Source organism: Archocentrus centrarchus, chromosome 22 (genome assembly GCF_007364275.1).
Source record: "Archocentrus centrarchus isolate MPI-CPG fArcCen1 chromosome 22, fArcCen1, whole genome shotgun sequence".
NCBI lineage: Eukaryota > Metazoa > Chordata > Actinopteri > Cichliformes > Cichlidae > Archocentrus > Archocentrus centrarchus.
Window position 1 is genome coordinate 19943166 of NC_044367.1, and position 27173 is coordinate 19970338.

At 40.5% G+C, this 27173-nt stretch overlaps 1 protein-coding gene across 2 annotated transcripts; it reads right to left on the reverse strand.

The window, feature by feature from the left end:
* On the reverse strand, positions 1-26247 carry LOC115772333 (otoferlin). 2 transcript variants are annotated; one of them, XM_030718512.1, is made up of 40 exons: positions 26129-26247; positions 25989-26043; positions 25761-25892; positions 25604-25666; positions 25402-25486; positions 25151-25310; positions 24883-25069; positions 24579-24765; positions 24162-24385; positions 23721-23829; positions 23102-23279; positions 22849-22969; positions 22662-22762; positions 22487-22577; positions 22280-22396; positions 22013-22165; positions 21709-21898; positions 20594-20718; positions 20351-20485; positions 19309-19470; positions 19099-19218; positions 18817-18978; positions 18553-18715; positions 18393-18466; positions 18105-18155; positions 17903-18022; positions 17455-17527; positions 16610-16728; positions 7358-7495; positions 7041-7172; positions 6362-6489; positions 6063-6233; positions 5609-5769; positions 5191-5333; positions 4989-5077; positions 4741-4839; positions 4361-4602; positions 4008-4186; positions 3551-3651; positions 318-498 (listed from the first exon to the last, which is right to left on the reverse strand). In XM_030718512.1, exons 1-40 carry the CDS (start codon positions 26209-26211, stop codon positions 318-320), a joined length of 5304 nt encoding a protein of 1767 aa, XP_030574372.1. In that variant the 5' UTR covers positions 26212-26247. The 2 variants fall into 2 exon arrangements, with proteins under 2 accessions (XP_030574373.1, XP_030574372.1); XM_030718513.1 differs by lacking the exon at positions 26129-26247 and having other exon boundaries at positions 1-498; positions 17903-18034; positions 18129-18155; positions 25989-26020.
* Positions 26248-27173: the final 926 nt, after the last annotated feature.

Sequence of the window (27173 nt, forward strand, 5' to 3'; positions counted from 1 at the left end):
CTTATGAAGGTGACTAATGGTCACTTATTTTAAAAACAAGCACAGGAGAGCACAGGAAATACAGAAAACACTATTTCAAGAAACAAGGACAACTGCAAATTTGTAACAGCAAAAAAAAAACAACACTGTGATTTGTACACATTAATAAACAATAGCAAACACACTCAATAAGTATGATAAGTATGATTGTGATAGCGCTCTTTTAACAATGCAGCGGTTAATTTATGATATTGTAAACTTGAAAAACATTCACAACAGAAAACAAGTCATCACTGAACACACAGTCTTTGGGAAGGTAAAAACTTCAGCTGTTTCTTTTAGGCTCCCAGCATCTTCTTCACCATGTATCCAGGCATATTGTAGATGAAAAGAGCAAAGATGGCCAGCAGGAGAAGAGCAGTGACAATCTTGATGGTCAGCCACCTGTACTGGTCACAAATCAGGTGTTTCGCCGCTTTGAAGGGGATCAGGAACCAGAGGAGGGCAACATCTGGACGGCTGGTGGAGTACAGAGATGTAAAAAGATGTTAAAGAAGCCAAAGCCATTATGGCCCACAAATAAACAAAATAACTGATTACTTGAAATTCCCGCATAATGTAACATGCAGAGGTAAGACCTACTTACCTCTGCACTATTCATATTAGTGCAGAGGTGGCACAAAGAAGAAACATTTTAGAGCCAAGTGCTGGAGCCCTGAAATTCCAGACTATCTCCATAAGTCAGTGTCAAAAACTAAATGACCTGTATGAGTTACTAAATGTAACTCATACAGTGCAGGTAATCACTGGTTTAACTGGGTCAATAAAATGTTGTACACAGCACCTTCATATAAAAAAAGCACAAATAGCTGATTCCTAATGGCAGTAATATATTAAAATCAGTGCTGTTGCTGAATACAGCAAAAAAAGCATGAACTCCATAACCCAAGGGCAAATTTGTATTCATTTTATATACAGCCAGCATATTTACAGTCCTATGAAAAACTAAGCACATCATAACTACTTCTATAGGAATTAAGAATTAAGTAGCAGTCAGGTGATGCCAAACAAATGCACCTGATTAACTGATTATCAGCAAGTGTGAGCACCTCTATCCCAGAATAATTTTGGCAGTTTGCCAGTCTGGTGTATTTAGTTGCTTGTTAACACAATGCCACAAGTGCACAGAGAACCTGCAAAAAAATCCGAGAGCTACATCTCAGATTCTACAGGTCATAAGATTTAGCATGTAAATTAGCAGTAAATCCTAAATCTTTTGACAGTAAAAATACTTGTTTGTAACGGTGTCCAGGAGAAAACCTCTTCTCTCTCTCTAAAAAAAAAAAAAAAAAAAAAAAAGAGCATGGCAGCACGGCTTAGGTCTGCAAAGTTAGATCTGAACAAACCACAAGACTTCTGGAACAATGTCCTTCAGACAGACAAAACCAAAATGGAGATGTTTGACCATAATGCAGAGCGCCACATTTGGTAAAAACTAAACACAACATATCAGCATTAACGCCTCATGTCAACTGTCAAGCACAGTATGAACATGAGGGCTCATCTAATCCACCAGCATACTGAGATAATACTAGCCAGGGATAGCAAAGCTAATGTTAAACTGGCTCAACCAAAAAAGCCAGCCAAGCAAACAACTCTGGACACTCTCAGCTTGACAAAGCTACCTCTCAGTTCAGAGCAAGCTAAGAAAATAACACCATGCATCGCCTCCTTTTTGTGCAAAGACCTGTGCCCACACAATGTTGTGGAAAATTAAGACATTTGTTGCATGATCGACATGCAACAAAAGGTATGTAACATGTAACAATACCTGGAACCCAGATATGTGACATTGCCTGTTCTTTTTTTTCGTGGGCACAGCTGTACCCAGGATCTACACAGAAGTGAAGAGTAAATCTGAGAAAACTTTTAATACAGCAGAAAGGGTTGCATTAACTTGCGTTGTTTTGAAAAAAAAAAAGGTGGTAAATCATAATTGCAGTACACACCATACGTCAAAACATTTATAATAACAATAATGTTGTATCGTATCGTGACTTAAGTATTGTGATAATATCATATCATGATATATCGTGATTAGGTTCAAAACTTGTGCTTGCTGTTGTTGGTTGAGGTTTTCTTTTCTCTTATTTCCACCTGAACAATAGAAACACTGATGAGTGGGACACCCACCTGCTCCTCTGTGGCCATATTTCTCCCATTTTAAAATCATACTTTTAGTTTCATGAGTTTTGGGGCATTTCCTTTTTACAATCCTTCTGCCTTCATGATTTTGCACGAAGCAAACTTTTTCTTTGCACTTTCCTCAGGGTAAAATGTGCATCAGCAACTGCTGTAGGTTGAACAACCTGCTTTTTGCCCTCCATTTAATTTTGTGACAATAACATTTAAATCCACAAAAGTTGATTTACACATACCTAGCAACCACCTGACAACGTAGGCTTAAATGACCAATTATAAGCATATAAACAACATATAACACACTTATTTTTTCCCCTGGCTTTTCTGAATGTGGTTAACTATTTCAGTTTATCAACAGTATGATAAAATACTGTAGCATGGACATACAACAGTTAGTTTAATAATGTATTTTTTAATAAGAATATGCTTTTCTAAATCCATTCTTAGTGCATGTTGTTTTCTTGTTATATTTAAGTTTATTGCTTCACTGCTTTTATTTAGTTTTAAAAGTATTGACTGAACAGAACGAGTGCACGGAAAGTTTGGAGGACAGAAAGTCAGAAGTTATGTGATTAGTCTGCTGGAACCATGTGCAGAACATCTTAAGCTGCCAGCTTTTTCTTGACTATGTAATCAGGCATGCTGTGGAGGAAAAGAGCCAGTATAGCTAGCAGCAGAAGACCAGTGACAATCTTGATGACCAGCCACTTCTACTGGGTGCAGACCAAGTGTTTTATGGCCTTATAGGGAGTGAGGAAGCACAGAAGGCTGGTGTTTGGATGGCTGGAAGGAGAGAAATGTGCATGTTCAGTATTACAAATTTGAATGAATGCTGTGAAAGTAAATGGAATCACTGAAACAACCATAAAGGAGGAAGGAGGATGTGAAAAAAACGATACTAGTTACTGTAGAAATCGACATAAGAAACAGCAACTTACCATGTAAAGAAAGAAGATCCTAGGTTTAAGTCCAGAGCTTGACAGAAGTAAATTCCTTCAAATGTCTTTCTTCACTTCATGAAATTGTTTAGTGCTTTTCTTGCATGCTTTTTATGATTGTTTAAGAGGTGTTTTTTATAAGCTATTTAACAATTCAGTTAGTAATTTGCCATTACATCTGTGATGTTCTCTTTAAACTGTTTTTATTTCTTTCTTTTTTTTATTCTGTTGAATGATGTTTGCTTGGACTGTCAACATTTAAACCTAAATGTGTTTGTGCAGGTAGAGTATGTGTACATGGACACAACATTTAGTATGTGACCACTTCTGTTTATAGGAGGGGTTTATGTAGAAGCTAAAGAATATATTGGTTTATGTGGCTGAAACCATGAGATCAAAAGAAAAGCATAGACAGTGACAGGAAATCATACTTGGGTTTCTCCAGTGGCTCTGGCTCATTTCGTCCTTCACCAACTGGGCTTTTCTCTGCTTCCTCTCCTGTCAGAAGGTGCAGCTCTGCTTCCACTTTTCCCTGCAAAGACAAAACAGTCTCAGTCATGCGGATTCACGTTAAAGATTATAACGTAAAGTATCACAACTTGTTAAATAATACCACTGTGTGAGCAAGACAGATTTCAACTTGAGGTAATTACTTTTAAATCATTCAATCAAGAACAGCAATTTCTGTCAAATGTCCAAATTAAGAATCTCGACAACTATTAGACCGTTTCTATTTATAAATTCTGGTCCCCAGAAAAGATGGTGGATATGGTAAATATTATATGGTAACACTGTGAGCGTGCTGTGTCGGTTACATTACATGAATAAGTACATTACAGCACTTAGTCATGCAGTCAACATTTCATGTGGCTCTTTGCCGTGACCCACCGTAAGTTCAAACTCATCTTCTTCATTCCTGGCCACAAAGGGCCACCAGCCTTTGATCCTCTTCTGTTTGAAGATGGAGACCATGGGCATTTCTGCCTCCTTTGTCACCATCTCAATGGTGCACTGCTTGGCAGTCTTTGCGCCACGTGGGAAACGGTTCAAATCCAGCTCAACTGCACCTGTGAAGACATTTTTTTATTAGAGTAAATGTTAAATTAGTGGGAAGACTGAACTGTCCTTAATGTCACTAAGCCTGAATTTCAAATGCTGCATTCATGTTGCGTGCTGTGCTGGTGGTATTTGACAAAGAAACTCCCATGAATAGTGATTTTTGGAACTTTTTTTGACAGTACCCAGGAAATCATCTGCCGAGAAATGGTCAGCATCCCACACTTGCAGGTTAAGACGAGCGGGGATCTTGTACTCAGTCTCATCCCAGGCAAACATGGACTCTTTTTTTGAGATGACAATCTTCTCCTCAGCCATGAGGTAGTCGAATGGGTAGACGAAGCGCCAGTTGAAGTTTCCCTCCCCAGTGATGGAGTGGTAGTGGACATCGGTGTCCTGTTTGTCCTCCTGCTGCCCTTTCAACCAACTGTAAGAGAAGAGGGAGAATGGATTTGTAGATCAGTCCAAGATTTTATTTGTGTGTGTGTGTGTGTGTGTGTGTCTTTCTGTATTGTGCATTTGCTTTTTTTTGCTCAAGCAAGCAAAAAATCAAGCACATTATTACCCTCGCACAAATATATCACTTGATTTCTCGCCAGTGAAGATGTCGTCATCCTCTAGAACGACTTCATCTGTGTTCCAAACAATGACCCTCAGTTCAAACCTGTACACACACAAAACAGTGTCCACTCCCTGGTCAATAATGACTGGTAAAAACTCCAAATTGAACTGTATAGTTTATTCAAATAAACTCTCATGGTTTTTATCATTATACTGTGTGTTAAAGGTGCACGATGACTGCTGAAACCATACTTCTTTGGTTTCCTTGGTGAAATGTCCAGAGCAGGGCCAGGTGCTGTCATATCCTTAGGGAACATATCCACCCACATCTCAATTCTTCCCTAAATACAGTACAAGACAAAAAAGAGCTTTGCTTTTCAATATGCAAATAATCTATAGAAGATATATATATCTGTTTTACTAAAATTTATTGCACATTAATACATTCACACACTTGCTCAATTCCTGGTTTATCAGGGTGGAGCAGCGGTCTGGTCTCAACGTGTTCTGGGACGAGTTTGCAGCCGGCTCGTGGAATTTCTTCCCAGTGGTTCAGCACAGTCAGGGCAAGGTGTTCATCTGTCTGCTTCTTCAGACCTCACAAACATCATCACAAAAGTGTGTTTATTTAAAAAAAACAAAACTAACTAACACTTGATCAAACAAAATTGCATTTTTCTTTTAACCGCACAAGAATTTATCGGACTGCTCCAGAGCCAGTTTTTCAGCAGTACCAGGATGAAATCGTGCACTACCAACCTCTCAAGCAAACACATAAGTATTAGGGAAAGTGTTTCCTTTATAGTAATATTACTTTTCCTTAGTACGTTATTACATTAATGAAATGGGAGAAACAAAAAGTCAAAAAATACCATTTTCATCCTCTATCTCAGTTGGTGCCATGAAGACACGGTTCTCCACCTTCACTCTTCCTCCGGGGCCATAGTGAGGCCCGTCCAGTTTGCCATCCTTACACAGCTTAGTCAGGATGTGGGTGGGTTTCATCGGGTCACGCCACACATTGTAACCATGGCTACAGAAAAGCATGAATAGATATATGACAAACAATACGAACTCCAAATTTTACTGTGAGCAGTTTTATGTAGGAACTGTTCTCTTCTGGCTACCTGTGAAGAGCCTAGTCACAGACTAACGGGATATAAATATTAATGGTTTCTGTGAGCCACACCCTTTTGTTTGACTGAATTTGTGGTTAATTTTCCCTTTAAGGACGTGCATCTATAAAAATGAACAAATGAAAGAACCCTTTATGCTAATTTTGTTATCATGTTGGCTAATGCGACTTAAACAGACTGTGATTCTTACATGGCATAGGCACGCGCAACACCACACGTGGCTCTGTGTTTGCTGTAGAAGCGGTTCTCAAGGTCAATTTTGGTTTCTCCAATGAGATCATCGGTTCCCACCAGGTCCCAGTCATAAATTGACACTGTTAATGTGGAATCCATTGGGAATGTGGCCTCCACATCAAAAGATCTGATAAGAGATAGGGTTTTTTTATATTTGCTTTCAGTCAAATTTCATTTCATTTAAATTAAAAGTATACAAAAAACTGTAAAAACAACTACTATGCTCTGAAATGTCACCTGCAGCCTTTCACTTACTTGCCGAACAGTGGGTTCAGCTGTTTTGAGATGTAGTTCTCTTTGTCTTTTATCTCAGTTTTTCCCAGTTTGATTGCGATGTAGGGGTCGGCTTTACCATTTATGTCTGCTGGATGCAGATCAGACGCCTGCCAAAGAATTGTAAAAATTTAAGTGTGACGTTAATAATCACAGTAAACAGAGATGCACTGATTGACCAACCAAGGAAAGGAACTGGCCGATTTCCAGCATTCTCAGTCAGAGCCAACCACAAACTTGCAGCCTTGCTCTGAGCCTCGGTATGAGCATTCAAAGGAGTTAAAACAGTTACGAGGAAAATTATGGAAAGAGGGAAAAGGGGATGAGGGTCGATATCCTGTTATATAATGTAAGTATCTGTACCTCTTTTTTTAGTAGCACAGCACTTTATTTTGAGTTTTTTGAGGAGGAGGAGATCCTGTAACTTACTGCAGTTTGGACGAAAGTCTAATAATTTCTTTTATTATGAGAATAAAATTTTTGTTTCTGCTGTCAATTATAGGTCTCAGAAAGAAGGCCACACTTTAAAAAAAAAAAAAAAAAGGAAATTGGAATTGGCCAAGAAAACTGCAATCAGTGCATCTCTAACAATAAATATCCCTGTAGAATCTGATCTCTTGGTTATCTAAATAAACGTTTACATGCAGAGCAGATAGCTTACCCTGATGACATAGATCCTGACAAGGACGTTGATGGGATCATTGCTAGGAATGTTATGAAACATTCCCATGTTGGAGTCATGGTTCATGTCTCTTGGCATATCATCTGACACTTTGTACATGCACAGTGAACCCTAAATTGACACAGCAAAACAAATGAAATGGTACTCAGAAGAAACAATACCGTTAATATTACCTAAGAATTATTATTAGGCAACACAAACATTCCATTTTCTCTGTTTTATGTTAGCTAAAACATGGCTAAAGAGCGTTGAGTTTTACTTTCACTGAAAAATAAGAGGCAATTTCTATTTCTTACTTTGAATTTTCCAACAATCCTGTCTTCATCGGTCACATTTTGATCATCATCATCACCAGCCTTTCCCCTGTACAGGTTAAAACTGTGCAGCCAGTCCTCAAAGTTATCGAACTCACTCTCCAGTTCCTTAGGATACACCTAAAAAAATAAAAAAAAAACAAAACAAAAAAAAATTAAAACCGCAAGCGGTGATATCGGGCCCTCGCACTCCGCGCGCGTCGACCTGTGGCGCTCGTCGACCCGTGCCGCACTCGGAGGTTTTGTGATCGTGATGGGTCTCTAGAAAGTTGAATTCTTTTATAGGAAAAGGTATCTTTTGCTCTCGGCATAGACGCAATGGAATATTTGGGGGTGTGGTCACGGCTCCAGCATGCAAAATAGGGCATGGGTCTGATTGACTTTTTTGATGGGCTGTTTGTCTAGATGATGTGGAGCCAATTTGGTCTCACTGGGTGAAATGCCCTAGGAGGAGTTCATTCAAATAGCAGGCCTGAAAATGGCAAAAATTGACACTTTCAATTGAAGATGCTGGACTTCCTGTAGGGTTTGGAGTATGGCTGCAAGAGACTTTTTTGTATGTCTTAGGATGTTACATGAGTGTGCAAAATTTCAGAGCTGTAGATAAAATGTAACTCAGGGGCTAGCTAAAAAACATGGTATATTATGATATTTAAAGCTGCCAGTAGGGGGCGCTCTAACGTTTATGGACTTTATGCATATCAATGTGTTCAGGGCAGGAGGCTTATCAAATAGATGAGGATTTTGTAAGGAATGGTGAAAGATATTTCATGTATTTCAGAGCAAAACTAATTCTGTGGACGGTCATACAAATTTTCATTTGCTTCTGTAGGGGGCGCTATTGCGCCTACAGTCTTGAATCTGTAGTTATGGATTCAGCCTGGGTGTGTACATGAGTGATTAAATTTTCAGCCTGATCAGACAAAGCATGTGCGAACAAGTGCACAAACAATTTTGGTGGTGAGGGAGAAAAACAAAGGCCAAATTTAATGGCCTGGTGTGACAAGGCCGTTTAATATTTTTTAAAGATTTCCACAATATTTGATGGGCTACTTGTGTAGATGATCTGGAGCCAATTTGGTGTCAGTGGGTGAAATGCCCTAGGACGAGTTCGTTCAAATAGCAGGCGTGGAAATCGCAAAAATTGACACCTTCAATTGAAGATGGCCGACTTCCTGTAGGGTTTGGGGTATGGGTCCAAGAGACTTTTTTGTACGTCTTAGGATGTTACATGAGCCTGTATATTTTCATACATGTAGATAAAACGTAGCTCCGGGGCTACTCAAAAAACATGCTATTTTAAGATATTCCGAGCTGCCACTAGGCGGCGCTCTAACGTTTATGGACTTTATGCATATGAGTGTGTTCAGGGCAGCATGCTTCTCACACCACTGAAGTTTGAGCCAGATTGGGCAAGTTGGCTTTGAGTTACAGCCATTTTTGTGTTCATGGCGAATCATCGAACTTTGCCGTCCCATAAGGGTCACGCCCTTTTGTCAAAAACTCACAGTTTTGAAAACACAGTAAGTCCAAGTTCTTAAGGCTTTCCAGGTGAAATTTGAGATGGTTCTGCTAAACCACCTTGGAGCTGGACCTCCAAGTGTAAAATATGACATTTCCTGTTCCCACTAGGTGGCGCTGCGACTGATATTAAATATTGTCATATGTATGTATTCAGGGGGGCACCCTTATCCTACTGGAGAAGTTTGATGCACATTGGATCATGTAGGTATGAATGAGAGGCAATCAAAATTTCATGGCGAATGATCAAAGTTCAAAGGGGCATAAGGACCCCTCCCCCTTGGCGAAAACTCACCATTTTCGAGATTTAGATTCCCCTGGGGGTGTAGGTTAGACAAACCAAATATGAAGATGATAACGTCTAAAACCTCTGAGTTATTAGAAAAAGTGTGAGGGCTGCAAATCGCCAAATTTGCATAATTAATTCAAAATGGCGGACTTCCTGTTGGGTTTAGGGCATGGCTCCAAGAGGATTTTTTGTGCGCCTGGACATGATATATATGTGTATGAAGTTTCATTCATGTACGTGAAACACAGCGGTGGGGCTCCAGTTTAGGGGGCGCTAGCGAGCCATTTGGGCGCGCCCTTGCCCGAGCCCATTAAAATACTTAAATTTTCACCCGGTGTGACGCATGTGCCAAGTTTCATGAGTTTTTGAATATGATAAAGCCCCCAAAAAGCCAATTCATTTGCCTGAATAATAAAAAAAAAAAAAAAAAAAAAAAAAAAAAATAATAATAATTAAAACCGCAAGCGGTGATATCGGGCCCTCGCACTCCGCGCGCGTCGACCTGTGGCGCTCGTCGACCCGTGCCGCACTCGGAGGTTTTGTGATCGTGATGGGTCTCTAGAAAGTTGAATTCTTTTATAGGAAAAGGTATCTTTTGCTCTCGGCATAGACGCAATGGAATATTTGGGGGTGTGGTCACGGCTCCAGCATGCAAAATAGGGCATGGGTCTGATTGACTTTTTTGATGGGCTGTTTGTCTAGATGATGTGGAGCCAATTTGGTCTCACTGGGTGAAATGCCCTAGGAGGAGTTCATTCAAATAGCAGGCCTGAAAATGGCAAAAATTGACACTTTCAATTGAAGATGCTGGACTTCCTGTAGGGTTTGGAGTATGGCTCCAAGAGACTTTTTTGTATGTCTTAGGATGTTACATGAGTGTGCAAAATTTCAGAGCTGTAGATAAAATGTAACTCAGGGGCTAGCTAAAAAACATGGTATATTATGATATTTAAAGCTGCCAGTAGGGGGCGCTCTAACGTTTATGGACTTTATGCATATCAATGTGTTCAGGGCAGGAGGCTTATCAAATAGATGAGGATTTTGTAAGGAATGGTGAAAGATATTTCATGTATTTCAGAGCAAAACTAATTCTGTGGACGGTCATACAAATTTTCATTTGCTTCTGTAGGGGGCGCTATTGCGCCTACAGTCTTGAATCTGTAGTTATGGATTCAGCCTGGGTGTGTACATGAGTGATTAAATTTTCAGCCTGATCAGACAAAGCATGTGCGAACAAGTGCACAAACAATTTTGGTGGTGAGGGAGAAAAACGAAGGCCAACTTCAATGGCCTGGTGTGATAAGGCCATTTAATATTTTGTAAAGATTTCCACAATATTTGATGGGCTCCTTGTCTAGATGATGTGGAGCAAATTTGGTCTCACTGGGTCAAATGCCCTAGGACAAGTTCGTTCAAATAGCAGGCGTGGAAATCGCAAAAATTGACACCTTCAATTGAAGATGGCCGACTTCCTGTAGGGTTTGGGGTATGGGTCCAAGAGACTTTTTTGTACGTCTTAGGATGTTACATGAGCCTGTACATTTTCATACATGTAGATAAAACGTAGCTCCGGGGCTACTCAAAAAACATGCTATTTTAAGATATTCGGAGCTGCCACTAGGCGGCGCTCTACCGTTTATGGACTTTATGCATATGAGTGTGTTCAGGGCAGCATGCTTATCACACCACAGAAGTTTGAGCCAGATTGGGCAAGTTGGCTTGGAGTTACAGCCATTTTTGTGTTCATGGCGAATCATCGAACTTTGCCGTCCCATAAGGGTCACGCCCTTTTGTCAAAAAGTCACAGTTTTGAAAACACAGTAAGTCGAACTTCTTAAGGCTTTCCAGGTGAAATTTGAGATGGTTCTGCTAAACCACCTTGGAGCTGGACCTCCAAGTGTAAAATATGACATTTCCTGTTCCCACTAGGTGGCGCTGCGACTGATATTAAATATTGTCATATGTATGTGTTCAGGGGGGCACCCTCATCCTACTGGAGAAGTTTGATGCACATTGGATCATGTAGGTATGAATGAGAGGCAATCAAAATTTCATGGTGAATGATCAAAGTTCAAAGGGGCATAAGGACCCCTCCCCCTTGGCAAAAACTCACCATTTTCGAGATTTAGATTCCCCTGGGGGTGTAGGTTAGACAAACCAAATATGAAGATGATAACGTCTAAAACCTCTGAGTTATTAGAAAAAGTGTGAGGGCTGCAAATCGCCAAATTTGCATAATTAATTCAAAATGGCTGACTTCCTGTTGGGTTTAGGGCATGGCTCCAAGAGGATTTTTTGTGCGCCTGGACATGATATACATGTGTATGAAGTTTCATTCATGTACGTGAAACACAGCGGTGGGGCTCCAGTTTAGGGGGCGCTAGCGAGCCATTTGGGCGCGCCCTTGCCCGAGCCCATTAAAATACTTAAATTTTCACCAGGTGTGACGCATGTGCAAAGTTTCATGAGTTTTTGAATATGATAAAGCCCCCAAAAAGCCAATTCATTTGCCTGAATAATAAAAAAAAAAAAAAAAAAAAAAAAAATAATAATAATAAACGAAGCAATTACAATAGGGCCTTCGCACAGTTCGTGCTCGGGCCCTAATTAAAGCCGCAAGCGGCGATGAGCGGGCCCTCGCACCCGGCGCGCGTCGACCCCTGGCGCGCTCCAGCCAAGCCGCGCGTCGACCCGTGGCACGCTCCAGCCGAACCGCGCTCGGAGGTTCTCGCAGACGAGAGAGTAGCTGGCTCACCCGGCTGCTGACAGCTCAGCAGGCTAGCCGTACTTCGCGTCGATCGTGTCCCGCTTCCAGTAGGTGGCGTCGGTGAGTGCCCACTAATTAATATGTCACAATGCTCTATGTAATGCCTGCAGCCATCAATGAAACTGTAATGACCATAGGATGATGAGTATCAGTGTCCTACTGATTTCCTTTTGCCACTAGGTGGCGTTATGAGTGTGAAACAAAGCTGATAGAGGGGTGTGTCCAGTCTCCCTTACCCTCCCATTAAGCCTGTGAAGTTTGAGGCAGATCGGACAATGTATGTCAGAGATGTAACAATTTGGTGCACTGTGGTATATGAGTAAAATCCCACATTTAGAGGGTTGCTACGGCAACACCGTTCAATATTCTACAAAACCATGAATATCTTTTGATGGGCTACTTGTGTAGATGATCTGGAGCCATTTTGGTGTGACTGGATGAAAAGCTGTAGTAGAAGATGATTCAAATAGCAGGGCTGAAAAATGTGAAAAATGCTGCAAAAATGACACCTTAATTAGAACATGTCAGGCTTCCTGTTGGATTTCGGCTATCGGTCCAAGAGACTTTTTTGTACGTCTTAGGATGTTACTTCAGCATGCACGATTTCAGGTACACAGACCAAGCACTGCCCTGGGGCTGATGTTTAGAACCTATCTGGGCCGGAAATGGAAAAAAAGTCCAAATTCAGAGGGTTGCTACGGCAACACCGTTCAATATTCTACAAAACCATGAATATCTTTTGATGGGCTACTTGTGTGGATGATCTGGAGCCATTTTGGTCTCACTGGGTCAAATGCCCTAGGAGGAGTTGAGGCAAAAAGGCCCGAAAAAGGCGAAAAATGCTGCAAAAATGACACTTTAAAGTGAACGTGGCTGACTTCCTGTTGGGTTTCGGCTATCGGTCCAAGAGACTTTTGTAGATGTTAGCATCTTACAGCAGCAGGCACATTTTCAGATACACAGAGAAAGCACAGCCCAGGGGCTGATGTTTAGAATCTCTGTGAATTTGAAATTGAAAAAAGTCCAAATTCAGAGGGTTGCCATGGCAACACCGTTCAATAATCTACAAAACCCTGAATAACTTTTGATGGGCTACTTGTGTAGATGATCTGGAGCCAATTTGGTGTCACTGGGTGAAATGCCCTAGGACAAGTTCGTTCAAATAGCAGGCGTGGAAATCGCAAAAATTGACACCTTCAATTGAAGATGGCCGACTTCCTGTAGGGTTTAGGGTATGGGTCCAAGAGACTTTTTTGTACGTCTTAGGATGTTACATGAGCATGTACATTTTCATACATGTAGATAAAACGTAGCTCCGGGGCTACTCAAAAAACTTGCTATTTTAAGATATTCCGAGCTGCCACTAGGCGGCGCTCTAACGTTTATGGACTTTATGCATATGAGTGTGTTCAGGGCAGCATGCTTATCACACCACTGAAGTTTGAGCCAGATTGGGCAAGTTGGCTTTGAGTTACAGCCATTTTTGTGTTCATGGCGAATCATCGAACTTTGCCGTCCCATAAGGGTCACGCCCTTTTGTCAAAAACTCACAGTTTTGAAAACACAGTAAGTCCAAGTTCTTAAGGCTTTCCAGGTGAAATTTGAGATGGTTCTGCTAAACCACCTTGGAGCTGGACCTCCAAGTGTAAAATATGACATTTCCTGTTCCCACTAGGTGGCGCTGCGACTGATATTAAATATTGTCATATGTATGTGTTCAGGGGGGCACCCTCATCCTACTGGAGAAGTTTGATGCACATTGGATCATGTAGGTATGAATGAGAGGCAATCAAAATTTCATGGCGAATGATCAAAGTTCAAAGGGGCATAAGGACCCCTCCCCCTTGGCAAAAACTCACCATTTTCGAGATTTAGATTCCCCTGGGGGTGTAGGTTAGACAAACCAAATATGAAGATGATAACGTCTAAAACCTCTGAGTTATTAGAAAAAGTGTGAGGGCTGCAAATCGCCAAATTTGCATAATTAATTCAAAATGGCGGACTTCCTGTTGGGTTTAGGGCATGGCTCCAAGAGGATTTTTTGTGCGCCTGGACATGATATACATGTGTATGAAGTTTCATTCATGTACGTGAAACACAGCGGTGGGGCTCCAGTTTAGGGGGCGCTAGCGAGCCATTTGGGCGCGCCCTTGCCCGAGCCCATTAAAATACTTAAATTTTCACCAGGTGTGATGCATGTGCAAAGTTTCATGAGTTTTTGAATATGATAAAGCCCCCAAAAAGCCAATTCATTTGCCTGAATAAAAAAAAAAAAAAAAAAAAAAATAATAATAATAAACGAAGCAATTACAATAGGGCCTTCGCACAGTTCGTGCTCGGGCCCTAATTAAAACCGCAAGCGGTGATATCGGGCCCTCGCACTCCGCGCGCGTCGACCTGTGGCGCTCGTCGACCCGTGCCGCACTCGGAGGTTTTGTGATCGTGATGGGTCTCTAGAAAGTTGAATTCTTTTATAGGAAAAGGTATCTTTTGCTCTCGGCATAGACGCAATGGAATATTTGGGGGTGTGGGCACGGCTCCAGCATGCAAAATAGGGCATGGGTCTGATTGACTTTTTTGATGGGCTGTTTGTCTAGATGATGTGGAGCCAATTTGGTCTCACTGGGTGAAATGCCCTAGGAGGAGTTCATTCAAATAGCAGGCCTGAAAATGGCAAAAATTGACACTTTCAATTGAAGATGCTGGACTTCCTGTAGCGTTTGGAGTATGGCTCCAAGAGACTTTTTTGTATGTCTTAGGATGTTACATGAGTGTGCAAAATTTCAGAGCTGTAGATAAAATGTAACTCAGGGGCTAGCTAAAAAACATGGTATATTATGATATTTAAAGCTGCCAGTAGGGGGCGCTCTAACGTTTATGGACTTTATGCATATCAATGTGTTCAGGGCAGGAGGCTTATCAAATAGATGAGGATTTTGTAAGGAATGGTGAAAGATATTTCATGTATTTCAGAGCAAAACTAATTCTGTGGACGGTCATACAAATTTTCATTTGCTTCTGTAGGGGGCGCTATTGCGCCTACAGTCTTGAATCTGTAGTTATGGATTCAGCCTGGGTGTGTACATGAGTGATTAAATTTTCAGCCTGATCAGACAAAGCATGTGCGAACAAGTGCACAAACAATTTTGGTGGTGAGGGAGAAAAACAAAGGCCAAATTTAATGGCCTGGTGTGACAAGGCCGTTTAATATTTTGTAAAGATTTCCACAATATTTGATGGGCTACTTGTGTAGATGATCTGGAGCCAATTTGGTGTCAGTGGGTGAAATGCCCTAGGACGAGTTCGTTCAAATAGCAGGCGTGGAAATCGCAAAAATTGACACCTTCAATTGAAGATGGCCGACTTCCTGTAGGGTTTGGGGTATGGGTCCAAGAGACTTTTTTGTACGTCTTAGTATGCTACACGAGCCTCTACATTTTCATACATGTAGATAAAACGTAGCTCCGGGGCTACTCAAAAAACATGCTATTTTAAGATATTCCGAGCTGCCACTAGGCGGCGCTCTAACGTTTATGGACTTTATGCATATGAATGTGTTCAGGGCAGCATGCTTATCACACCACTGAAGTTTGAGCCAGATTGGGCAAGTTGGCTTTGAGTTACAGCCATTTTTGTGTTCATGGCGAATCATCGAACTTTGCCGTCCCATAAGGGTCACGCCCTTTTGTCAAAAAGTCACAGTTTTGAAAACACAGTAAGTCCAACTTCTTAAGGCTTTCCAGGTGAAATTTGAGATGGTTCTGCTAAACCACCTTGGAGCTGGACCTCCAAGTGTAAAATATGACATTTCCTGTTCCCACTAGGTGGCGCTGCGACTGATATTAAATATTGTCATATGTATGTGTTCAGGGGGGCACCCTCATCCTACTGGAGAAGTTTGATGCACATTGGATCATGTAGGTATGAATGAGAGGCAATCAAAATTTCATGGCGAATGATCAAAGTTCAAAGGGGCATAAGGACCCCTCCCCCTTGGCAAAAACTCACCATTTTCGAGATTTAGATTCCCCTGGGGGTTTAGGTTAGACAAACCAAATATGAAGATGATAACATCTAAAACCTCTGAGTTATTAGAGAAAGTGTGAGGGCTGCAAATCGCCAAATTTGCATAATTAATTCAAAATAGCGGACTTCCTGTTGGGTTTAGGGCATGGCTCCAAGAGGATTTTTTGTGCGCCTGGACATGATATACATGTGTATGAAGTTGCATTCATGTACGTGAAACACAGCGGTGGGGCTCCAGTTTAGGGGGCGCTAGCGAGCCATTTGGGCGCGCCCTTGCCCGAGCCCATTAAAATACTTAAATTTTCACCAGGTGTGACGCATGTGCAAAGTTTCATGAGTTTTTGAATATGATAAAGCCCCCAAAAAGCCAATTCATTTGCCTGAATAATAAAAATAATAATAATAAACGAAGCAATTACAATAGGGCCTTCGCACAGTTCGTGCTCGGGCCCTAATAATAAACGAAGCAATTACAATAGGGCCTTCGCACAGTTCGTGCTCGGGCCCTAAATATATATATATATATATGAGCACATAAATTAGGCTTGGAATGACATTTTTCTAAGAATGTGGCTGTGTGATATGACTGTATGTGGCTGTAGAACATGAACTGCTTTCAGCTGCCCAATACCTTCAGCTCATCCAGCTTTGGCTTTTTCTTCTCATAAGGATCAACTGCTGGCTTCTTCTTTTCCTTCTTTCCTTTTCCTTTCTTTGTGCCTTTCATAGGAGAGTCATCAGGTTTGATGTCTGAGTACAGGTTAGCAGTGAGGACAGATTGAAGAGGAGGAACAGGAGCAGAGGACTCGAGACATGAATTCCCCATGAAAGTTGCCAAAACTAGCATTTACTGTACAAAACAAGCATGACATTGAACTACTGAAGCACAGGGTTCAGTGGGAATGCTTGGTTTTGCTTTTTTTTTTTTAAGTTGTAGGTAATAGCTGATTCTGTATTGCGTGTCATATTCCATCATCTTTGTGTTTTTATTCACTGTCTTGTCATTGACAACTTTCATGGCCAGCATATGGCAAATATGCATTTATGGGAGAGGAAAAAAAAACGATTGTCCTACGAATGGAAATTTGGATTCATGTCAGCGTTTACATGGAGGCATTCTTCGGCTATGAAGGCTATGAGACTCACTATTGTACTGTAGAACAAAACAACAGAGTTAGTGAGCTCATAAAGGATAAACATGCATGGATTTAAAATATCAAATAAAACCTAATCAGACATAAACACCAGTATCATGGCTCTCTGAGTTCTAACTGTAAGAAAGAAGTTAGAAGTGTAGATAATCAAGGATAGTCAATATAGATGTTTTTCTATCTGATTTTCACAGATTTTACTGAAACACACAAAAACACTGTTAAACACTGACACAAAGACACATGGAGCCATAATGAGCGAACTTTAAAACTGATGAGAAAAAAACCCCAAACCAACATAATTTGAGGTCTCATTGAGTTTTACCTCCACCACCTGCAACGTCCATGTCATCTTTGTCCTCTGAGTCTGAGAGAGCTGCCTCTTGAGCCCTGAGTGACTGAAAGAGAAAAGGTCTATTTCATAACTGTATATATCAAGACCAAAATATGACCTCCTATTTTACCTAAGACATCAAAGTTAAGATCCAGTGTGACTAAGTCTTGAAGAAAAATGTAATCTACAGTGCTGTGCAAAAATCTGTTTGCTATTTTGCTAAGAAAGGAATTTATTGAAACATGAAAAATAGAAATACGGCAATCATATATTGTTCATCTGATGTAGATAGTTTTTTAAGCAAAATATTTAAAAAATGAGGTACAGCTCAAGACTTTTTCTTAGTACTGCATCACCATACTTTGTAACATTGAATGAATATTTCTTTTTACCATGTTCAGCTTTATTCAATTATATAATTAGTCAAAAGGCTTGTTACCTCTGTCAAAGTTTCAATGGAGGCAAAATATTTGGACCACCAGTCCAGCATGCTCTCGTCAAGTTCCTCCTCCTCGATCTCGTCCCCCTTCTTCCTCTTCTTCTTCTTCCCTTTTCCATCCTTGTCATCATCCTTTTTATATGAGTAATACAGATCTTGTCACTGAAGCCTGGAGACATCTTGAGGCAATATGAAATCTTACAATCAAACACAGGTCTCTGCTTACCTCAACTTTGACCACAGCATCGGAGCCCTACAGAGGAGCACCAGAATGTGAAATGTAAAACTAAGCAACAACATTTTCTTATACAAATACAGATTAGCCAGTATTTCATCTGCCATTGTTTACTTTGTCTTTTTTAGCTTAGTAATTTTCAAATTATGTTAGCCAATAGCTGTGTGCATTAATTATAATAACCATTATGTCTATTTATTTTTACACTGGCACATCCATGGAGATTTAATCAAATTTTAAAAAAGTCACACTTACACAGTCAAGTTTGACCACAGTTTCCACTTTCTTAAAAGAAGACTCAGACTCCATGCTGACAACAATAATTTCCTCTAAAAGACAAAATAAATAAATAACATGATTGTGCTATTCACTGTATGGGGCAAACACATGCTCTGTTTTTCAATTGATTTGATACCTGTGGTGGACCAGTTGTTGGCCTGCTTGTCAGCTCCCCTGTAGATGAACCTCCGCAGGGTGGTGACAGCGTTAGAGCCGACCAAAGTGTACCGACCAAAAGCTCTACAGTCCACCACTCGGATGTTCAGCGGCGGGTGAAGCAACTCATTCTCAGGCAAGTCCTGACACACAAAATTCAGAGTTAGTGGGTGGGTGACACCCCATGATTCTTTTCCATGCTTGAACATAAATATAGTGATGGAAAACCATATATCAACAGTACCACTTCAAACCACTTGACAAGAGTGCTGAAGTTAGGGTTTTTCCTGTAGTTGGAGATGAGGGAAGACTGAACTCCCTTTCCAGCACATTCAATGTCCACACGAGGCCGGTCCACCTGGGCGAGATTCACCCTCTTCAGGTCCCTCAAGCCCCAGAACAAAACCTAAAAAAAAAAAAAAAAAAAAAAGAAAGGTTAGCTGATTTTACAGGTGTTTTACTTTCTTGAAATGCATTTTATTCAATTGACAGCTGATGTCAAAGTTGTTCTGAAGTTGTTTTTTACCTCAATCCTGTACTTGCTAAGCACCGGTCTGATCCCCAGTGGTACTGGGAGGATGGGGCCACGGTCCATATCTGTAGGACCATCTATGGGGGGAAGGTCAGCTTTTCCATTGGGGCCAATCTAACAGATGATGCAAAAAATTATGAAACAAACGCAGTGAATGAAGAATAAGCTCACAGGTGGTTGGTGTCTATACTTTCACAAACTAACCTGCAGCAGCTCAAAGGCTGCCAGCATTTCTCCAGCGGTGCAGTTCCCACGGTAGATCTGATAGTACTCCAGTTGGGGAGGGAAACGTGGGGGACCGTAGTGCTCATCAGCCATTTTGACCACAGGTTTGGCAAAGGTTCTGCCCATGAAGTCAGCTTTACCCTGAAAGCAAAGGACAGGACACAGTAAAAAATTATGTCTGGTCTGAATGTTTAAAAAAAAAAGCTCTTTTTGGCCTACCATATTAGAGTTTATATTACAATGAGTGTACTAAAAAGTAATTAGATAGCTGATTATGAAGTAATTAGTCCCTTTAGCAGGAAGAAACATGGCTCAAGGTGCACATGTTTCTAGATTAAAAGCACTGAAGATAAAAGACAAAATAAACAAACACAAGATCCCTAAAATAACCAGTGAACTGCAAAACAGATATATTTATGTAGACTCACAAAGATCAATGAATACTTAACCAGGGTTTCTAAAACAAAAAAGCAACTAAATCTTTCTTGCAGTTAGTGGTTATAAAAAGTCAAAAATCCTGCTGGTCACATACAAAAGCACAAGTTTCACTTAAAGGAATGCAACAGGGATAAGTTAATCGCGATGGTCCATCAAGTCCTCGTGGACATATCTTATTCCTCTTGCATGCCTTTCAAAGGAATCTACTCTGCACACATAACAGTGCTGCTACAGTACATCAAGCCAATCCACACTCTACTTATCCAAAGGGTCATCCAAAACAATGGTGTTTTTGTCAGGAGCAAATATGAAATTGACAGTCAGCAAACACATACTTTCAGATATAATTCATGTCAGGTTGCTATGGACACAAAGAAAAACTCAGTGAAATTAACCCAACCACTTCACATGTAAAATGTTATCATAAAAAATAAAAAATATCGAGGGAATATACCACATGCTGGTTTTAGTCACTTGGGGTGACATGGTTAGCCATACATTTCAAATGAAAGACACAAAGACAGACTGCTGTTGAAGTTTTGCTCCCATTAATACGAAAGAAAACAGAGAGGCCAACCCTTACCACTGTGTCTTGATCATAGAGTTCAATGACAATAATAGGAGGGTCATCTCTCAGTTCACTGGCCTCCCCAAACAACTCCACATTCTCAAAAACCAGCAACTGGTCCCATGTGGGGCAGAGGGTCTCAGCCAGCACCTGCAAGAAAATAAAACCTTTAAGGAGAGCCATGTCTGGTTTGATCTCAAGTAAATAAAATTCTATGCTGACAGGTGATCTGGTGAAAAGCTTTTTGAGCATGCCCACCTCAGTGACTTGGCTTTGTGATGAGAAGAAAACTCTTGCAAATGGATCGGACAGACCTGTGCTGTCAGCAGCAAACAGGCTGCGGGCCTGGTACATGTGGACCCTGAGCTGGAAGATTTGTTTCACTGCAGAGATGAAAATTCTCATATGTGAATTAGGAACTTTATATTACATGTACTGAGCATTTAGAGATTTTTTTTAAGGATTTATAGTATAGTTTTTGTTTTGTTTTGTTTTGTTTGGATGACAGACACCATATTTGTAAGGGACTTATGCGTTTAATTAATTTTTTTCCTTATTCATTTCCATCATTTTAAAGATGGCTAAAATTTTAAATAATGAGGTCAGAAAATGCATAAGGATGTTTTGTTTTTGTTTAGTTTTTTCACTCTTGCTTCTCTATAATGTTACTATAAATGGCTATCTTCATATGTCATCTCAGACACACAGCTCCGGCTGTGAGCCATAGACTGTAAAAAAGATCGGAGGGAAACCAAGTGGAAGAGCATTAAACTTGCGTTCTTTCTAATGGCCAGCAGGAGGTGCCCCAGTGGCTTCAAATGTAAGTATGATTGTTCATCCTCATTAATCTCCAGAAAGACAGCAAAAGCCACCCTAAATAAAACTTTATGATTGATGAGTTTCTATTGAATGTGCAGGTAATGTCTCTCAGATTTCTTAGTCGCTCATGAAGACCAGTTCCACTACACCAAGATACAAATGCTCAATCCAAGGCTTCATAACATCAGCTCACTAACCAGTGGGTGACAGTATAGTGGCCTATCCTCATCTTTTAAATAGAGTCTATGCTGTGAGCACAGCAGACCCACCCACCTGCAGCCAATCAGAAGAAAGTTGCCCCAACCTCACCCCCACCACTGGCTTAAAGTGGGGGAGGCCATAAAAAGAGGAACGAAAACAGCTTTTTTTCAGAAAGTAGATGAACTGAGGTCCAGTATACAGTAAAGAATCATTTTGAACTGTGACTCACGCAAAGCTAATGTAGTAGCTGTAAATGGGCATAATTGGCCCCTTTAACCATACTATCAATGGTAGATATCTATTGTATTGGGAAAGCCTGTGTAAAAAGTGTGCGAGCTGCAAAATTGTCTTACTCATGTAGGTGAGGCTGATGGGTGGTGAGGCTGGCAAACCAGGTCCTCTGGACAACTTATTTTCCTCAAATCCATTGGGTAAGCCACTCAGGTAGTCTTTGCGCTGCCTGCTCAGACCCAGCCACAGATAAATCTCTATCTTGGACTGCACTGTCCATCCAGCAGGCCCAAAGCCTTTTTTTCCAGGGATCTTTATATGAGAAAAATGCAAAACACTTTAGTTACTCCAGCACAACATGAATACAAATAATGACAAGTTTAATTATGGACCAGAAGTTTTTATCGGAATACATTATGTACTCACCCTGAGAAAGATTGTTTTGACTTTCCCACAGTCCTTTCCCTTCTCCTCATCTATGCTGGAATAAAGGATGTCCTTGGAAGGGACACGTGCATAAGCGATACGCTTTGCATTACTTATCATCCATATGAAAACATCAGGAACGCTGTGTTGAGGCTGCAATAAGAATGAGACCTCATATTAAACATGTTATTGAAACAACCACTATAGTACATACAAATGCACCAAAAAAGATCATTCATAAATGAAGATGATTATTGCAGATCTCACTTCTTCAGCCAGAAAGCGCAGCTTCGACAGGAAGTTCTGAGCCAGCTTGAGCTTATCTCTCACTGTGCTTTTTTTCACCTGTGACCTCATGCTTTTAGCTTGCTGACCAATGGCCTCCTGAAACCGGAAAGAAATTCAGCAGTTAGCACAGTACAAATATAATCAGCTGGTGGAAAAAATAAACATTACTCTTTTGAGTTGACATACCACTTCAGACAAGCACAGCTTCAGTCTCTCCTTGTCAAGTTTGGTTCTGCCTGACTGATTCTGGTCCTTGTTTGCCAACGAAATAAACTGACTGAAAGATTTAAGGCTTGGTCAGTGCAAATGCTTGTAATTGTTAAGTACAGTTAATGTACAGCTGAAGTTTGTAACTACAGACCTGCATCCTTGGCTGAGTTCCTCAAGAACGCCTCTAAGCCGGCGCTCAGGATAGGCCTTCTCTGTTTTGATGATCTCTTGTACATCATTAAGTCCATCCTCCTGTAAAAGCAACATGATGATAATGATTTAAATTGTTTGTGTGTTGACTTACACCAACTTGGCTTTAAGTAAAACATATGACTTGCCAGGTTATCAGCAATGTTGTCTATAATGTTGGCATTGTACAGCCTCCTCCTCTGATCTTGCCACCAACTCTTAATGTAAATACATGGCTTCCTCTCAAAATATGGCAGATGGAAATAGTTTCTGTGGATTAAAATGAGAGCATATCTATTATGGTATCTCTAATACATATAAACCATTTTTACAGTCTTTTAAAACAAATTTAGTAGTAAAGATTATCACTTTGGAAATGTATGATGATATTATTGCTCTGACCGGTCAGTGATGACAGGTTTCATGGGTGGGGTGGTTGCCACTGACGCCAAATCTCCATCATCGTCCATCTCCTCCTCACTGGAGTTGTGGATCAGTTCAGTTTCCTCTTCGTCTCCATCACCCTTCTTCCCCTTTGGTTTTGGATTGACAGCTCCATCAATTTCATTTCCATAGTAACCTGGCAACAACAATGATGTTAACAGTTAAACCATAACAGGTGCTGCACTTACTGTATATCAATAATAACTGTATGTATTTGTTTTCTTCAAATTAAACTACAGCAACAAAACTATCATTCTAATAAAAAAAAATGATGAAACTCTGTAAAAATGTGTCATCAAGGCCATTTTAGCATTAGGCATGTTTATTCCTCAAAAAAGGGCTAAAATAGGGCACCAGGGTGGCTCAGAGGTTGAGCAGGCGACCGCATACATATGCCTCATAGAGGCACGGGTGGTGCAGGCTTGAGTTCCAGCCTATCGCCATTTCCTACATGTCCTCCCCCGTGTCCCTCCTCCCAATTTCCTGTCACTCTCCACTGTTAATAAAAGCTGCTGTGGTTTAAAAAAAAAAAAAAAGTGCTAAAACCTAAGGCTGACAATGAGTTAATGGAAAATACCTATGGTGACCTCAAAGTTTATGGGTTTATCACCAATCTTCCTGTCAATCATTGTGGCCTCCAGGAAAGACCCAAACAGGAAAAATTCCTCAACCTTTCCAGCAGCAGTCTGTAAAAACAATAAAATGAACAAGTTTGAATATCTCAATATGAGCACTCATACGAAGGTGGTGTACATTTTTTTTTAAATTTTCAAAACGCTATAATTTTTCACATGTTATGAGGGGTACCACTCTGCTTAGTTAAATATGAGCAGAACTTATATATTGTCTAACAACAAAAAGAAGTCAAATTAACACGAACGGCTATTTTAAAAAAAAATGGTCCATGTAGGCTAAATTAAGACTATTTATTATTCACAGTAACTGCAGGACCATAACCTGTCAGCAGGAGAAACACTTGGCATCATCTGCATGGCTGCTCATCCAGGCAGGCACCCACCTCTGAGATTTTGGGTATTCCCTCCACCTGCACCTCTGTGGAGCTGGTAATCTCAGGTGAGGAGGTGTCCAGGAGCTCCATGCCAATGCTGATGAGCAGTCGGGCTCTGAAGGACACACCCTCTCCAAGTCCATCGTTTAACTCCTGGTACTCGTCCATCAGGGTGTAGGTACGAGTGGAGCCATACATGTTCACCCAAGCAGGTCCCAGAGTAGGAAGGAAGCCTGAAAAATAACGAGGAAAAAAAAGGATTTTAATCTAATAATTTCTAAATGTGTAACAGAAAAAAAACACATTGTTTACTAAAACTAAACTTATCCCAAATCAAAAGCAGTAAAGTTAATCTGTGGAGAGGATGATTTACAGATAAAGAATTTTGCAGAGAGACATTTCTTTAAAGAATTCAAGATGCGTCACCTTTGTCTCCATCGTTAGCAATCCTGCGCAGGTCTAAGAAGTGTGTTCCTATCGCAACATCATTCACTTTATCTGAGTCGCGGATTTGAATTTTCATACGGTTGCAGAGTGGTGGAAACATCTCAGTGAAAATAATTTGCTCATTCCAGATAGGCTCATAGCAGCTCTTTTGAACTGATGTTTTCCCCTGTAGTGATCATACATTATAACCATATGATATGTCAGTAGGACTGATGTTTTGAGCTGGCTGACTAAAAAAAGGTACATAGAGCAGTGAACATGTGGCATCTTTGTTAGTCCTCACCTTCTGCCCAGCAAATTGTACTTGGACATAAGGATCAACTAGGTCCTTATTTTCTCCTATGAATGCCTTTTTCACATTGGCCATGATGCTGGTGTTCATCCTGGGGAGTCCCTCAGCTCTGTAGATCTTCAGGTAATAACGAGCCCACTGCCTCTCTGCAGGCACCCCCTCGGGCAATAAGAGATTCCTGCAAGAGAGGGTCCGTATGTTTTCTTCAGTAGTTTCAAATAAAAAATGTGGCTCTCATAATAATTAGTGCTTTGTTTACCCCTCTATGTCATCTTCTTCAGATTCATTTGACTTGTGTGGAGTTTTTATAGTGTCCCCTTTAGCCACAACTGCAACATCACATTTAACGTAGCCTTTACACCCAGCAGTGATGTCATCAGGGTCAGACAAGAGAGCCCATTTGTGGTAAAACTGATGATCTAGAAGTCAAAAATGACATATTTATTAATATGTTTGTATCATTAATGTAGTGACATTTTTAAAAAAATCTGATTTTCACTGATTCTTTACCGGGCTGAGAGTAGATTGTGCCGACATCTATTTTAAAACTTCCAACCAGCGTCCCACTACGCAGAAGATTTTTGGAGTGGATTACCTGTAGGTTCGTTCAGGGAAATAAACATGGCAGCATTTAGTACACTTCTGTCATGGGAAAAAAGAACTGCTATCAGTGACTTTTAGGTTTAACTATAGAAGGAAAGAAACGACTCACAGACACTTTCAGGATTTTGTCAAACATAACATCCGGAGGGACGTGGAAGTCGAACACAAAATACTGGAGATGCAAAAAAAAGTTTGTGATGAAAATGATGCACAGTTGCCCTTTTATTAAACATAGATTAATAAATATGCTGTAATAAAAGACTCACTTCGTTGTAATATGGGCAGTTGGTTGATTCTTTCATTGAGGTGTACTTTTTATCATCTCCTATCTCCACACAGACCATTGGATCCATGTTTAGTCCCACCAGCTGTCTGGCTTCGATCACTGTTACACTGATCTGGAATTAAATAATCAGTTGATTGTCTGCTAATGTACAAATAACACTGCATCAAGTATAAGAACATCAACAAACTCAATAATGACTTTCCCTTACCTGATAATCTACTGGTCTTCCAGAGCTAGGCTCCATCTTGATGTCTGGTTTTGACCTGCATGGTAATGTGGAGTGAGAAAACCATGCAAATCTTCAGACAGATGCAAAAAAATTTATATGCACTACAGAACTATGCTTGCCTCTTATTGGACACATTGGTGGTGACAGCTGTGACTGAGGCCAGAGAGACGGTGTCAGGGTCTTGGCCTCTTCCCATGAACATGTCCTGGTGATCTAAGTCCTGTGTCTCCAAAATAGCTGGCTCATCTGCAGATCAAATAAAAGACACAAACTGAGGAAAACTTATTTCAGTAATCAACTCCAAAAAGGTTTATTAAAAGACAAGACCCCAAAATACCTTCACCCCTCCCAGCAGAGACAAAAGAGAATACAGCAGGTGGCCTGAGTGCTGTGAGAGAATTTCTAGCATCCCTCTTGTGGGAAATCTTTCAGTTCCTTTTAACAGGCAGGCTTGTTACTTGTTCTAATAAAGACAAAATGCCACCCTGCCCAGAGTAATGCCAGTGCCTTACAGCAATAATAGTGTATAAGGCCAAGATCAGGTTGACTCCACAAGGAGGAGACAGAGATGAAACTATAGACCATAATGTGAAATGCCTGAATATTTAATGAACAACATGCATCAATAATAATCTGATTATTTCTCAGACTAGGGGACAGGATTATCTAAAATCCTTCCTGTGACCTTTTGATATGCTATATTTACATATACATATACATAAGCAAAGGTGCAACATTGCTAATAACAAATGTATTTTAGTCTACTGCAGGATTAGTTATTTAATATCCAAATGGCTACAAGGCAATTTAAAAGTTAAAAAAAGATCAAAACACAAAAGCTGGTACTTTTTTATTTTTCAGGATACTAATAAATTTAGGGGGGAAAAAAAATCTGCTTTTTTTGTTTGTTTGTTGGATTTTGAGCCATTGGGACTTGTGTACTCAGCAAGGATTTCCCCACTCCTTTGACCTAATCATTCATGTTAGCCGATACCTCCACTTTTGTCCTCCTTTTGTCCACGGTTCTTACTGCGCTTCATGGTTCAAAACAATCCTCGAGTGCTCTGTGATAGAGAATTAAACAAAAAATTTAAAATTTTATGCTCAACAGTTTTGTCCTTTTAATGCAGAGAGCATTAGTAATTTACTTTTTTGTCAACATTA

Coding starts and splice junctions, on each gene's coding strand:
- LOC115772333 (XM_030718512.1), bottom strand. CDS start 26,211: ATGTTCATGGGAAGAGGCCAAGACCCTGACACCGTCTCTCTGGCCTCA. Junction 20,719..21,708: donor CATCAGCCTCACCTACATGA/GTAAGACAATTT, acceptor TCATCTCTGCAG/TGAAACAAATCTTCCAGCTC. Junction 18,716..18,816: donor TTGTCAAGTGGTTTGAAGTG/GTACTGTTGATA, acceptor TTTGTGTGTCAG/GACTTGCCTGAGAATGAGTT.